This window comes from Pipra filicauda, unplaced genomic scaffold (genome assembly GCF_003945595.2).
Source record: "Pipra filicauda isolate LSUMZ 115617 unplaced genomic scaffold, ASM394559v2 scaffold45_size4122338_pilon, whole genome shotgun sequence".
NCBI lineage: Eukaryota > Metazoa > Chordata > Aves > Passeriformes > Pipridae > Pipra > Pipra filicauda.
The window spans coordinates 836,895-852,061 of NW_024104598.1; the positions used below are offsets into that span (position 1 = coordinate 836,895).

The 15,167-nt window shown below is 39.4% G+C and overlaps 1 protein-coding gene across 5 annotated transcripts in view; it reads left to right on the forward strand.

The window, feature by feature from the left end:
- The window catches only part of SHANK2 (SH3 and multiple ankyrin repeat domains 2), a 304,826-nt gene that overhangs the window by 79,650 nt on the left and 210,009 nt on the right, over positions 1-15,167 (forward strand). For 3 of the 5 annotated variants that reach the window (XM_039386006.1, XM_027728556.2, XM_039386008.1), the window contains 2 exons: positions 10,020-10,329; positions 14,871-15,040. In XM_039386006.1, the coding sequence (XP_039241940.1) occupies positions 10,020-10,329; positions 14,871-15,040 (480 nt within the window). Of the gene's footprint in view, positions 1-6,451; positions 6,657-10,019; positions 10,330-14,870; positions 15,041-15,167 lie in introns of those variants that run through there. The other 2 variants (XM_027728557.2, XM_039386009.1) reach the window with 2 other exon arrangements.

Below are 15,167 nucleotides of genomic sequence, written 5' to 3' on the forward strand. Positions count from 1 at the left end.
TTTGACCACTTACATATTTGGAAACTTCTACAAGAGTCCAATCTTTTTTTTCTTCCCCCATTTGAGAGCATTATACACTTTTCAGTTATGAAAATGGTGTTATTCTAAATAAAACTGACATGATCCACCGACACTTTTGGAAGCACAGATGCTTTGTCCCACTATTTACTAAAGAGGTTCACACTTAGATTAAAGCAGTGAAATCAGATCACTGAATAAGACCTGGAACAACATAATGATTTAAGGAATTCATGGAGAGCTTCTGGGAGGAAGAAAGTTACACAGAGGCAAAATTAGATTGTTTTCTGTACAATACCAGAACACAGAAACACCATGCAGTCCAATACTGGTGCATTTATTTAGCTAAGCATCTTGTGTGGCTTTACTTACCTTTGTTCTCCTCTGCAACATCAGACTGCAACCCACAAACTCACACCGCAACCCACAAATTCAAATACTGCATCTGAGGCCCATCAGTGTCTGACATCAGAAGAGGAGTCAGGCATCTTTGTTTGCAGGAGCCACCAGCCGTGAAATTCTCTGAATGACATGGGTTTTAATTTATCTTTTTCTTCAGCATAAACTGTGTGGGTTGGGATATGCACAGCCCCCTCATGTTAAGCGATATTTTTTTCCAACTCAGTGTATACATAATGCAAAGAATGACATTAATTTGTTATGTACTCAATGCTTCTGAGTGGTGCTGCATCAGGACAAGATTTTCTAGTGTATTATTAGAGGAGAAAATTTCTTCACCCTTTCACCAGCTTATTTAAAGAGCACAAGAATTTGTAATGGGTTATAATTTTATTTTATTCATATTTTCTACCCTATTGTTGGAGGTAAAAGAATGCAGCTTCAGGGGTTCACACTTGACTGCTTTCAGTCTGAGGTAAACAGATCTTTCTGTCCAGAAGTTGTTAATCTCTTGCTTCAATGACACTTCTAAGTAGCTGGTTGCTGATAGCCTGCTGCTGTATAAAGATGAACCATTCTGGATGAGTTCTACTTACTGATGAAAACAGACCTGGAAATCAGCCCAGTTCATATTTAAAGAAATCAATTACAACAAGTAGTTTCATGTTTTATCAACTGCAAATCACCCCGTTGCCTTTTTTGAAAGGTTTCTCAATAACTATTTACTTTTTAAAAGATTCTCCTTTTCCTTGTCTTCAGAGCCAGAAAACTCTTTGTTATCTGTGTGCACAAATGTATGGAGGACAGACACAAATATTTACCCTACTTATTTGTATTATTCAGAGTAAGATTGGATGCCGTTTTCAACCCAAATATGCGTAATAGAAATGAGGGGCTGTGAGTGCTCTGGGAGTATAAAGTCTTGAGAAACCCTTGTCAGAGCTGGCCTTCCCATTCCAGGGAGAATGCTCTACAGGAACACATCTACATAAAATACAGGGGTTTATTTGGCTAAGTTGCTGCTTTTACATCAGTATATCTGTTAGAATCAAAGTGAGCCATCCATGTTTTATTCAGATAGGCTGCTTGCTTCCACGATGCTAATAGACTTGAGTCATGTTTTTAAATTCCCCTTCAGCTATTGTAGCTTCCTCTCGTTGCATTTGGTTTTCTCTTTCTCTCTTCAAGCTGCTACTTGCAAGACATCTCCCTGATTATTGGCCATTGTTTCCTCCCTCCTTCCAGCCTTTCACACAGAATTGGAGGGTTTCATTTTCCCACCTTTTAACCTTCTATTGTTCTGCTTCTGTCTGCACCCCTGACCCAAATTCCTCACACAAAGCAACCTCTCATCCTTGGGGACCGAGGTTTTATTTTGGCTCTCAGGTAAATTCTGATCTGTGTATCTGTATCACTGCAGGCAGAGCTTCAGATATTTGCAGGTACTGCCACATTGAGCCTGACAATTTTTCTTTTTAAAAAGGGAAAAGCCATGAGATTCATGCTCTTTTGGATCATAATTTCTACTCCTATTACCTTCTAACCTATCAAAGAGGTGTCAGACATTGGCTCTGACATGTAACAAGTTAAGCAATACCCAGTAATTTTTTAATGTAATCTGAGTAGAAGATTCTCTGTCTCTACTTGATGTTGTATAAGCATCTCAAAGTAAAGCCCTGAGGTGAACATGTCTCCCTTCTGCAGTCATGTGCAGCTCTTTGAGTGTTTTTCTTGCATTAGTGCTGTAATCTTAGTGAAGGCTTATTTATAATCGTATGAGCACAGCAAGAAAGAAGGATTTTCATTTCCCATGATTTTAATTTCACTTATTTGTTGCGTCATCAACTTTTAAATTCCTTTGGAATGTACCTACAAACACACCTTAGATACTTTGTTATTAAAATACTTGGGAATTGAGTGAGGTGTTTTCTGCAGAATTGGAGAGCTTGGCAGTGGCCGGTTTGCTCCATCACACAAAAATTTGCCTGTGGTTGAGCCATCCACACAGTTGTGCCTGAGCTGAGAGCCTTCCCAACTCCTTGATGTTGGTTTTTAGGGATGTTCTGGGAAGAAGTTCCTTGAAAGAGCAGTGTGACACTGGCCCTGGTCACAGAGAGTGAAGTCTGGGGAAGGTGTTGTAGCGGCAGCGCCCGGTGATGGAAGGGGTGTCTGGCACATGACTGTGGAATTCACACTGCTATTTTTTGTTTTTCCTTCTAATTGGTAGCTCCTGCTATCTGTTCCTGAGTCATCCCTCTGCTGTCCTTTCCTACACACAGTCTTCTGCCCCCATTCTACCCTTCAAACTCAGCCTGTCTGCCTGAAGGCTGCTGGTTGATACCACTGGTAGCTGGGTGCTGAGAAGTTACTAACAGTGGCAGCAGAGATACCACTGAAGTTAGGGCAACTAAGGCTCCTCCAGCATCATTTCAGTGGGCTCAGATGCTTCTCTCTGGTTTAACTGCAGCTCCCTGAGAAACTCCCCAGATTTTTTGCAGCAAAATAAAAAACCCAAACTCTTTGCTTTATAAAATAGATTTAATTTTTTCACTGAGGTGGGTTCTTGAATCTGGGTTCCCGACCACCTTGTGGCTTTCTGAAATAAGTAAATAATCTAGAAGCACTGTAGCAACCTAGTTTGGGTTCTCCCCTTTCCCCCCACAAAGAGCCTTTATGTACTTAACTGTCTATATATGAATTTCTCTTTTCTTGCCTAACTCTCCTTTTGGTGGCTTAGCATATGGGAAGCCTATTTTGTAGTGGAGAGAAATGCATTTATACATGCTAAGAACTGTATTTTTAACAGAAACCTAGATGTTAAAGGGATTTTTTCTGGCAAGAACTCCAAAATTGACAAAATCAAACAAGAATAAAATCAGGACAGTCATAGCTGTGTTCTGCCATTATCTGAGGAGCCTTAGCCCTTAGAGGTGTTGGTGGGATGATTAAATAAGAGCTTTGGTCATAATTTTGTGCTTTTTTAAAGGCATCCAAGTGTCCAAAAATAGATCCTCAAGAGTATGTAAGTCACTGATTTTCCACAGATTTCTAATGGGGGCTGTGGACTCAAATGCGTATAAAAATTGGGAGACTGTTGTTACAAATATACAAAAAATGCTCATCAAAACTAACTTAGGAGCCCAATTTCTGTTTAAGGTGGCTTTTTCCTCTTAGACACATCCCCATGCAGATGCAGACACATCCCACACATTTTCCTGAGCACCTCCCAAAGGAATAGGGAAATGAGAGTTTGTTTAGAAAGGTCTTTGTGATTTTTAGGTTAAGAATGTTTATAGCTCATGGGTTATACTGGGGTTTTTGTACTACTATAATCAAATGATTAGGTTTTTGTGCTGAGACAGCAATACCAAGACTACAGTTATGAGGCAGAAAATCTTTCAGGAAAAAGTGAAAACTGCTGGAATATTTTCTTTTTAAATTTCCCAACACTACAAAATTCAAGACTTCATTTAAAATAAACAAGTCCTAATAAGCTATTAGTGAAAATGAGGAAAAACTCAAAAACTGCAGCTGCAACTATTCACTGACTTCCTTGATTGTCATATTTTCCCATTGTACAATAGTGGTTATTGCAGGAGGCTCTGCCATATAGGAAGAAATTATATTTCCTGCATTGGGGAAAAGACAGACAGTTAAATGGAATAAAATGATCAGTCATCAGCTGATACATCTGCTGGTGTAGGTCAGAAAGAATTGCTACAATTTCCATGAAACTCAATAATTTCAAGTGGCTTTCATATTTTTTTATGTTTTTCTAACACTGATTAGAAACCTCTAGATGATGAAATGTTATGGCTCTGGCAAGAATCTAATAAAAATCCCCCTTGGGATTGGTTTTGATTGACTACAGTTGCCTGTCTGTTTTTGTTTTACTGTATATGAACAGACATGAATGAGCACAATTGGGTTAACCCTGTCCTTGCTCTACTGCTGGGATTAAAGACTTTAAGACACTGACACCCCTGAAAAGGAAATTAGGATTCCATTAATACTCAGAGTTCCTTTGTCATCTGTGGCTCCAAATATAATTTAGGGGGATTGGATGAAGATATTTGAAACTGTAAAGCACAAATGCTTGTAATTCAAGTTAGTGGCACAGTTCTGGTGTAGCAGTTCTTGTTCTGGAAATTACATTGGTTCTTCTGGGGGGCTAGTTAATGCACATATTTATAAGTTAATGAGTAAAAGTTCAAAGTTATTCTTTAGAAAGCTTTGCATCTATTAAAAGTTAAGAAGATTCTTCCTGTCAAATAAAGATGTTGGATGCTGTGTCCAACATTTCCCTTGGTAAGATTTTCACCTGCTAAGGATAATTGCCTTTAAAAAGAAATTGAATCAAAACATAAAATTGTATTAGAGAAGCATTATTTTCTTTATAAATTAGACACTGGAATGTTAAATTAAGTTTAAACTATTCAATTAATTTTTGCTTACTAGTTCTTTTTGCTGTTATGTTAACTATGAGATCATTATGCAAAAAGACATTAAATTCATTTAAGTAATTTATTTTCTGTCTTGAAGCAGTTTTCTCATAAGAAACTCCCTTAATTTTCAAAATAGATGCATTAGTGATCATCAGAGAACCCTGAAATGGAATAAATATTTATTAACTGTTACATAGGTTACGTTATTTATGGCCAGTTTTTAATGTAGGTTACTGGTTTTTTTAGACATTGAATTTCCTGTTCTTTGATATCCTTGTGTCTTAGATTTAACTAGATACGCTTAACATTTTTGTGATTTTTAACATCTCCACCTGCTTCTTATCTGCCTTTCTCAGTTATTTACACTTCCTCTGGAAGCATGCTTGCACTGCCTGGCACAGCTATAAATCAATTTTTTTTAGAATTAGTACTTTACAAACTTCACTGGTTACACCTTGTGTTTTCTGGCATCTGCAGAAATTTAGCACTGAATTTAGCAAAAGAGCTTGATCAGTTTTTTTTCATTTTTATTTCTATCCTGTGCAAAAAGAAATTCTGTTTTATTGCAGTGCAATGGAAGGGGAAGGGGAAATAATTGTGCTTGTATCTCTGTTTGAGACTGGAATATAGGCCATGGGAAGATATTCTGTGTAGTGACAGGTTTGTCTCCCTTCTTAATGGAGTCATTGTGTGAAGATTAGTGTGACTTGTACTTTTCCTCAAATTGCTTCTTTGGAACATTGCAGTGAGCAAGGAAGTAAATAAAGAGGGAAAAGGGAATAAAGGGGGGAAAGGGAATAAATAGGGGAAATGAGATAAAGAGAGGAGAGGAGATAAAGAGGGGAAGGGAAATAAAGAGGGGAGGGAAATAAAGAGGGGAAAGGAAAAGAATAGGGAAAGGAGATAAAGAGGGGAAAGGAAAGAAAGAGGGAAAGGAAATAAATAGGGGAAGGAAATAAAGAGAGGAAAGAAGATAAAGAGGTGAACGGAATAAAAAGGGCAAAGGAAATAAAGAGAGGAAGAGGAAATAAAGAGGGGAAAAGAAATAAAGAAGGGAAATTGAATAGCAGAAAGGAAATAGATAGCAAAAAGTGAGTAAACAGCAACAAGAAAATAAACAGCAACAAGCAAGTAAACAGTAAAATCCTCTGTGCACCGAGAGTCAACTGTGCAAATTTCGAGCTAAACGCCTGTCCCCAGCAGCTCCCGCTGTCCAGGCTTCCCTGTTCCCAGTTGCAGCTGCAGAAGTGCCTTTTCCCACCTTGGCAAATCCACATGTTTGCCCCCCCGGGCTCTCTCCGGCTGCCCGCACCTCCCTCATCCCGCGCTGGCTCCGCACACTCCGGGCTGGGAGCGGAGCGGGAGCATCGTCTGCGAGGCTGTGGCGGCGGCAGGTTCACATGACTAATGCTGGGAAAGATAGCAGGAGCTTCTTTTTTTTTTTCTTTTCCTTTTTTTTTTTTTTTTTTGAGGAGCTCCAGTCTGTGCACAGTTGGCTCCCAGCTGACAGACAGAATGTGGGGTGGGCTTTGTCACCAGAACGCTGGGTACTGCATGCCCAGCTATGCTCGCAATTCCACGGTGCCCAGAAACCTGCTGCTTATGTCAGGGTGCAGCCAGCCTGAACACATAGAAATTGGGTAGCTTGAATCATTTTTATTTTTATTATTATTTTCTTGGGGTTGTGGTTTTTTTTACCTCTTTCTTCCCAGCAAAGGTTATGTAATAAGGGGATTGCTGCTAAAGTAAATGGGAAAATGAAGTCTTTGTTAAATGCCTTCACAAAGAAAGAAGGTAAGCGATGAAAGCAGAACACTTTGATGTTTCAGACCGGTGTTTTCTTGTGTACATTGAATATGATGGGTTTAGTGACTATAATTAATCAATTCCTGCAATTTCTTTTTCAAAATTATTTGATGTTAGATGGTCCATTAAGGCAAGTGGTTATTAAAGCTGGATGTGACTTTGTTCCTTTTAGGATTTTCTCTGAAGAATCAAGTAGTTATAGAAATGTTTTTGTTCCCTAAGAAATGCATTTGGAGACACGTTAAGGATTTTCCAGGGTGAATTTTGTCAGTAAATGGTGCTGAATTGCCCCTTCAGATGTATGAAGTGCCAGGAATAGAATTGGGAGAGCTGGAGAGAGGATTGTATGGTACTTTCAAGTATGCTTTTAGGGATGATAAATTTAAACTTTAGGAGCATGTAATTAGTTCAGGCATTTTCATGTCATTTTATATCAACTGTTTTTCCCAGACAAGTTTTGTAACAGTTAGACTTACAGTTCTGAATGTGGGAAATATTAGGGAAAATCACGGTCCAACTGGGGTTAAAGCGTGGACATTTGCATTTCATCATATTTTGTTGTAGTTATTTTAATTTTATTATTGTGAAATTATTATAAATAATGCCGATAAGAAGAAGCTAAAAAAATATCCACCCACTTACAGTTTGCAGATTGCTGGGGAAAAGAAACAGTTGGGTGGAATATTAATCACTTCAGGCTCCGAAATGCTTATTTTTAACTCTTTCTATAAAAGATTTGTGTTAGACAAGCGTCGATTGGTGTAATTAGTTGTCCCCTTTCCTGATTATTTTCTATAGTAAAGGCTAATTTTGCTCGTAGTTCCCTCCTTAAGAACAGAGCATTAATAGCAAAGCAAAAGCTAAACTCTTAAATGAGCATGTAAAATCCTTCTAAGGCACATAAGGGAAAAAGAAGACAAGGGTACCTGGAGAGTGGTTTCTCAGCTCTGATGGTATAAATGTGCTCAGTAGCTCTCTGTCCATCTTGTCACCCTGGCCCTCATGCTCTCTCCCCTCCCACCAGGAGATATCCCACCAACCTCTCCAGAGTGCCAGTAAACATCTCCAAACCATTGGCAAAATTTAGTTTTATCTATCTGTGGTTGGAAGGCTGGGCAGGCTGCTTGGAGTGTCACCTGTTTAGGTTCATGGAGAATTAGAATCTAAAGGTCAGACTCAATTTTTGCTGAATCCGAGGCAAACTTTGGCGACCCTGAGAAAGCAGGATTAGACCTTCAGGTGGCAAATGTGCCAAACATTCCCTATATTCAGTTTTGTGTGCTTTCTCCTTGACTGGATTCTGCTCTATTGTACCTGGGAAGGATCCTTATCTTCAATGAAGTAATTTCTAGAGTCAGATTCCAAGTGCCAAAAATATAGGAGTGCAGAAATGTCACATCTCTGTCCCCTACATCGACCTAAGGATCTGTATATGCCAATTTGGGAACTAAATGCTTAGAGTTTTCTTTAAGTTGGCACTAACCAGGGCTTTTATTGTGACATCTAAAGCACCCGGGTGCTCTCAGTGACATACTCAGCTGCTTTGAAACCTTAAAAAAATATGAAATGTGAAACACTTGAAATGCCATGAAAATTATACAGAGTTTCTGCCACTTTCCAGCATAAATATTGTATTTCTCTGCTTTATCCCCTTTAACAGCTTTTAAAGAATGCTTCCCTCATTTCAGCCTTGTCTCAAAGGAAATATGGAATTTAAGCCCTTTCTCTCTGCTCACACTGTTCTCTTGTTTGGTTGTTCTGATGTTGAGTTGTTTACTAGAGAAAGTTTCATCTCATTAGAAATACAAAGGATGCTGTTTTAAAATATTCAGAATTGTAGTTAATAATAAACTGATTCTGGTGAAAATTATAGAAACCGTTCTTCTCCTTGCAGTTCCATCTCTATTTTATGCTATGAGTACGCTCTCAGTTTTGCTCTGAAACCTTAAATTTTGCTTTGTTCTCTCAATTAAAGGCTCTATTTCAAGACAGGACAGATTGATTCCTATGTATATTCATATTTATGTGAATTTATTTACTTGCACAGTATGACAGACATTCTTATTCTTTTTTTTCTGTGGTTTTGAAGGATATTGAATGAGTAGACATTTCTGGCACTTCATAAATGGCACTTACTGGCACTTTAGACATGTAGGATGATATTTTGTGGGGCTTCTTTGCCAATTTAAATATGATTTTTTTTTTAAAATTACAGCAGCTCAATGAAGTCCTCAGAATAATGCCTGGCTGCCTTTTGTTAGTTTTACTATTGTGACTTTTCAGATGTAAATATATGCACTCTGGCTCAACTCCTGTGACCCCACAAGCTCCACTGAAATAAATTAATGAGGGTGGTTGCAACAGTGGGAAGCAAGTCAAGAACGAGTTTTTGTGGTCAAATTCTCTATTACGTTTTGATAGGACAGGAAATATCACATCTAGTGATGTCTGGGTGTCTTTTTATGAGGAAATTTGCCTTTTAAGTTGCACTCGGAACAAACTACTACAGGGAGAAAGGGTGATCTGGAAAGCATTATCTGCTTGTGCAAGTGTACCGGGAGCACTGATGAGGGGATGGCCCCTCTGCTCTGTGTCAGATTTTTACTGCCCTTGCCTTGTTTGCTGTTGTGACTATTTCATTAATAAGTATTTTGCAGCCTTTGGATACAGTCATGTTCCCTTTGGGACACGGCACGTGACAGTGAGTGTATTCCCCTGGGGTAATATGTTCTATATACAATAGTAATTGATGTGGTAGAAGTGCCTAGATTAGAAATAGGGGAATACCTGGGGATTACAGCAGTGTAATAGAGTTCTGCCAGGAGAAGAAGCCATGTCCTCAATTTTTAACCTGGAAGATAGGGATAAGGTGATTATTAACACTACAGATTTCAGGTTAGGCCTGAACTTGTGAGGGACCAGTTTGGGTACCAACTGGGGGAAAGAAGGTGCAAGTTCATAACTCAGAAATTCTGCTGGTCAGCCCTGTTCTGTGCCTTCCTAATAGAACGTGACAACACAGCATGAAAATGAAATTTCTGAACGTCCAACTTGGCAATAATGAGGTGAATCCCATTTCCTAGACCATAGTTCAGGCTATTCAGCTTACTCCTGACACTGGTGTTGCTCAACTATTCATCCAAGCCAGTAAACAGGTTCATGTTGCTCTGTTGTTTTCAATTTTACTGATGTTTTGAGGATAATGAGTTCGATCAGCTCTGCTGGCAAGGTAGAGTTTCTGTCTCTGCAGAAGAAACAATGCCATATGTTGCTGAATTATATTATGTGGTGGTAAACACATATGAGTGGTGAAATCATCTGAGATTACCCTGAATGCCTTTCTTCACACAGTGCCCTTTAGGGAGGCTCCCACCTATTCCAACAGAAGGCGGAGACCTCCGAACACCTTGGCAGCCCCTCGGATCTTGCTCCGCTCCAACAGCGACAACAACCTGAACATCAACAACCTCCCTGAGTGGTCAGCATCCTCCTCTGCCTCTTCACACCGCAGCCTTTCACCTCATCTGCTTCAACAGATGCAGAATAATCCCAATGGAACTGTAAAAACTGTGGGGAGTTACACTCCGTCCTCCCGGAGCCGGTCACCATCCCTGAACAGGCTGGGAGACGATGCCAAGCGGCAGCAGCACAGGCACATCAGGTGACTTTTTGACTACTTGAGATATTCCTTAAGTCATTGTGCTGCATTGCCACATGTTTTATGTTATTTATATGCCTGCTTTGCACTCTACATAATGTATAGGTATTAAATCTCAGCACAGTGGACCACGTCCAAGTGTGAATATTTTAATTGGAAGCACCAGTCAAAGCCAGCTGTTTCCTCACAGGGCTCCAGCAGCCAGGCAGGCTTTACAGTTCAACAGAGCTCAGCAGTGACTTAACGCAGGGTTCGCACCTCCAAATCAATGTGCTAAGCTCTCAAGATCTTCTAATTGTTGAAATAAGGATTGGATTTAACAGCAAAGTAAAATGTTTCTGAGATATTGGTCATGCCTGGAATTTGTGCTGGAGCTGCTCATGGGTGATGGAACAGAGGATGTTTAAGTTCTCTCTTGTGTAGATGTGTGCTGAACCAAGGAGTAAAATAGAGGGAATAACTGGAGGCTGACCTAGAGCAAAGGGGGCTTCTTGAGATAGTGGTGATAGATGTCATGGACTTCTTTCATGATTATCTGTGCTGAAGGGTTTTGCATTACCTATGGCTTTACTGCTCTTCCTTTCCTCTTGAATTACAAATGTGATTTAGCAGGCACTCTACACAAATATCCTGCAACCACGTCCCACTGGAGAGCAAATCCTGACTAATTAGAGTCATGTGTTTTTTAAGTAATATAATAACACAGAGGACTGAGTCTGAGTTTTGATCTTAAATGGGAGCTGCAGCTTTGAGAAGCAACTGCCCTCATTGTGAGGAGGCAATTACAGCTTCACTTTGACTCAGGAACTCCATCTGCCAAGTGTGCAAGAGATGGGGCTGCACCAGGATGAGGGATGTTAAAGTGTAGAGCTGCCACAGTGAAGGTATTAGAACTGAGCACTGAGGGAGAGTTGGAGCTTACATGTTTTGACCAAACACATTTAACTCACCAGTCATTTAAAATATCAGACTTTATCTGTCTTGTTTCCTAATATTAAAAAGAAATCCACTGTTCAGAGTAGAAAAGGACTCGAACACTGTCAAGAAATGCAGCTGTTGGTTTCCCTTTGTCATTTGTAGGTGTAATGGATCTTCACTGGAGTTTTCAAGTCAGTAAAACAAAATGTCATGTAGTTCACACTGTCCCTAATTACCCTGCACATTCTTCTTCTCTCCTTGGCCATAGGCATTCAAACTGACAAACTCTATTTGTGATAGTAACAATACTGCTGGAGAGGGGAAATAATAGTGCATTGTAAAACAAAGTTGTCTGAAGTGGAAGAAAGACTGAAATGAAATGGAAGGAACGGGATATGAATTTCTTATGCCAATGTTTTCATGCAGCAAACTCATCTTTGTTGTATGTTACAATAGTGGCTAAAACTCATTTGTGTGCAACTGGGGTGCAATTTGGATGGTGTTTCCTCACAGAGCCCAATATCAGCTAAAAACCAGTTTGTAATGAGAATTTGACTGGGTGAGGTGATGACCATGAGGTGCTTTTCAGAGAACGAGCTTTTGTATTCCACTGGATTATACTGATGCCACCAGAGTGGGAGGTTTTACCTAGGAGTCAATGATTATTTCAACTGGAAGGGATAAAAAGAGCCTTTTCGTCTATATTCCTGGGATGACACACTTCAAATTCTAGAAATATAGTCAATCCTTTGAGGTGGGGGTAACTATTAGAAATTTTTTTTGACTGAGTCAACATTTTTTTGCTTTGATTTTATTCAGCCGCTTTCCTCTCCCCTTCCTGAAAACGAGCACAAATGCTGGTGGAAACCAATTTAATACCTGAGAGTTTGTGGAAATAAAATTTTGATCTTCCTCCTAGTGCATCAGTATCACAACTACAGTTTCGTTGTGCCATCAAGACTTGTTTCAGAGGAGTCCAGAGTATGTGCAAGTACTGAGAGGAGAGCTGGAGACTCTCTAAATTTAACAACAACTAAAAGGATTTTATATATAATTTTTCCTACATATAATGCCTTTTCTTGCCACAGGCCTGTTTTGCAGTCATGAAGGCACCTTGCATGACTTTCCTCACAGATTTTGTTTAACTGCATGACCACCTACTTACAGTCAGCTAAATGTGGGAATTGTTGCTGTCTCTGCTTATTATTTGCAAATAATAACATTCACCATAAAGCTGTTGCTCCCGTGAGATGAAAAACCCCTTTTTGACATAGCAGTAGGTTGGGTTGTGGAGCAGGAGCAGCCAGAAGGGGCAGAGTAATGGAGAAGGTCAGAGTTTGACAAAGGGTTAATGAGGTTTTTGGCGTTTGTGCTGTGGAAAGCGATGCTGGAAGGGATTCATGTGATCTTTGCAGCCTGTGTGGCTCAGGTGTTTCATCTTCTCAAGTGAAAAGAGAAGAGATTTACATTAGATGTCAGGAAGAAATTCTTCCCTGAGAGGTTGGTGAGGCCCTGGCACAGGTTTCCTGGAGAAGGTGTGGCTGCCCCATCCCTGGAAGTGTCCAAGGCCAGGTTGGACGAGGCTTGGAGTAACCTGATCTAGTGGAAGGTGTCCCTGCCCATGGCAGGGGGCTTGCAATGACCTTTAAGGTCCTTCCAACCCAAACTGTTCTATGATTCTCATGAGGCTGTTGCTTTTCATAGCAAACTGATTGTGTAGTGGGATGGGGAGGCAAAGGAATGAATGCCCTTCCTGTGGAATGTGTCCCACAGTGATTATGAAGGGAGGTTCCAAGACAGTCTCAACCAGGGATGAGCTGTCAAGGATGGCCACCTTCTTCTGGGAGAGAGGGGAACATGTCCACACATCATCTGAAATCTCTGCATCCTTCTCCTGCTCTTCCTAGCATGGGATTTGCTGGGTTTGGAACCCAAGCTGATGAAAAGAAGGGAGAGGAAAGATTTTTTTTTTTAAAAAATCCTCTACCCTGCAGCCCGATTTCCATTAGTGGGCCTGTTGCATGAGAAGTTATGCATTCATTGTGTGGGTTAAATGTGTCATTTCCCTTTTCTCCTTCAGTAAGAGAGAAAATGAATGTATCTTCTGTGATAAGCAGTTAAAGTAGATGCAGGGAGAAAACATTGTGAATAGCTGCTACCAGACGAGGCAGAAACACAGCTTGATGCAAGTGGAAATGGGATGTGTAGCAACAGTTTATAGATCTGGATTTTTTTATGATGATGACTGTTCCTTCACTTACAAGGAAAAAGAGCAAAGAACTGGAAACCAAACGACATCTTTCCCAGTCTTTCTTTAAACGACTGTGAGAGTTGGCTGAGGTTTCTGATGCAAAATCCTTCATAGATATGCAACCAGAACTCACTGTTAAACTCCTAAGTATCATTATTAGTACCTGTTCACAGTAATGGAAGAACAGAACTAGATGAAAAGGGGATCCTATTCCAAACGGTGAAGAAGTTACAGCAGGAAAATGGAAGTGTTCCTGATAGGAAAGATTCACTGTGTTTGGGTTCTTCTGTACTCACCGACTTATTGACTACTATTTTGGTAGGAAATTGGTTAAAAAACCCAAAAAGGGTGAAAACCCAGCAAACTGTAGCCCTTTTATTTCATTTTACTTAAAGCAGTTTGAGATATTTTCTTAAAAGAAAGGAAGCAGAGTGTTAAAATGCTAAATCACCATGAAATGAGCCTTCTTCCTTTGTTATACTATTTTTTCCCTTCAAATCCTTATTAACATTCTCCTTTCTCATGAATATTTTCTGGTTTTGGACTTTCCGTGTAAGACCTCAAGTTTTAATGTTGGGTTTTTTTAAGTTGAATAGCAGTGTACTGCAAGTTTGTTATGTTATCTCCTATAGGTTTCCCACTCTCTTTAATATTTGCCTCTTTTTGTATATTTTTGACAGTTTGTTTGTTTTTCTAGAGGTTTGGTAATGATCTTATACATTTTTCACCACCTTTCAATAATTTCCTCTTTATATACCATAAGTGTGTTGGTTGATGAGCTGTGGCTTGTTCTGAAGTCATTGAGTGAGTTAGTGTTTGCCATCAAGAAAAAGTGATATTTTGGAGAATATTTGCCATAAGCACCATGCTTTGTGAAGATCTAAATTTAGCTCCAGGCTTTGGAGTGATGAAGTAACTTGATCCATTTAGTTAATAATCCATTTAGTTAATAATTCAGTTCTCTCACTTGTTCACTCAAAGATATCCGTTCCCAACAATAATTGTAAATACTAAGGTTTTCAAGTCATTCTGACAAATAGAGGTTCTGGTAATGTATGATTTGCATATAAATTTTAAATTTCATTAGGCTCTATGAATGTGCAAGCTTAATTTGCAGAAAAACTAAAAACTTTAATGTTGTGTATTTTCTGTTCCAGGACATTATGGTCAGGTGGATATTGATCATGTTTCATATTGAAAGATTGCAACCATTAAAAGCTTCTGTTTGGCATGAAAACCCTGTATTTTTTTTGAAGAGTTAGATGTCTCACTGGAAGACAATTAATTTACTTAATTTAATCCTGCTAAGTGATGGTAAATGATTAACTTTCCCATTTTAAATAAGCTGTTAATGATGTTTAATTTCAATTTCCAGTGCCGTTTACAGTCCTAGTGCCAACAAGGATACACTGTCTGCCTTGGATTATCAGGGTCCCAAACGGAAACTTTACAGTGCTGTTCCTGGAAGACTTTTTATTGTAGTAAAGCCATATCAACCTCAAGGGGAAGGGGAAATTCACCTGCACAAAGGAGACAGAGTCAAAGGTGAGTACCTAGTTAATTTTGAATATGCATTTTTCTTCTGCTAGACGGAAATTTTATAACAAAATTCTATTTTGGGGGGAAATAACCTGTTCAGTAGAAATGCTTTTATGCATTTGTTTCTTTACAG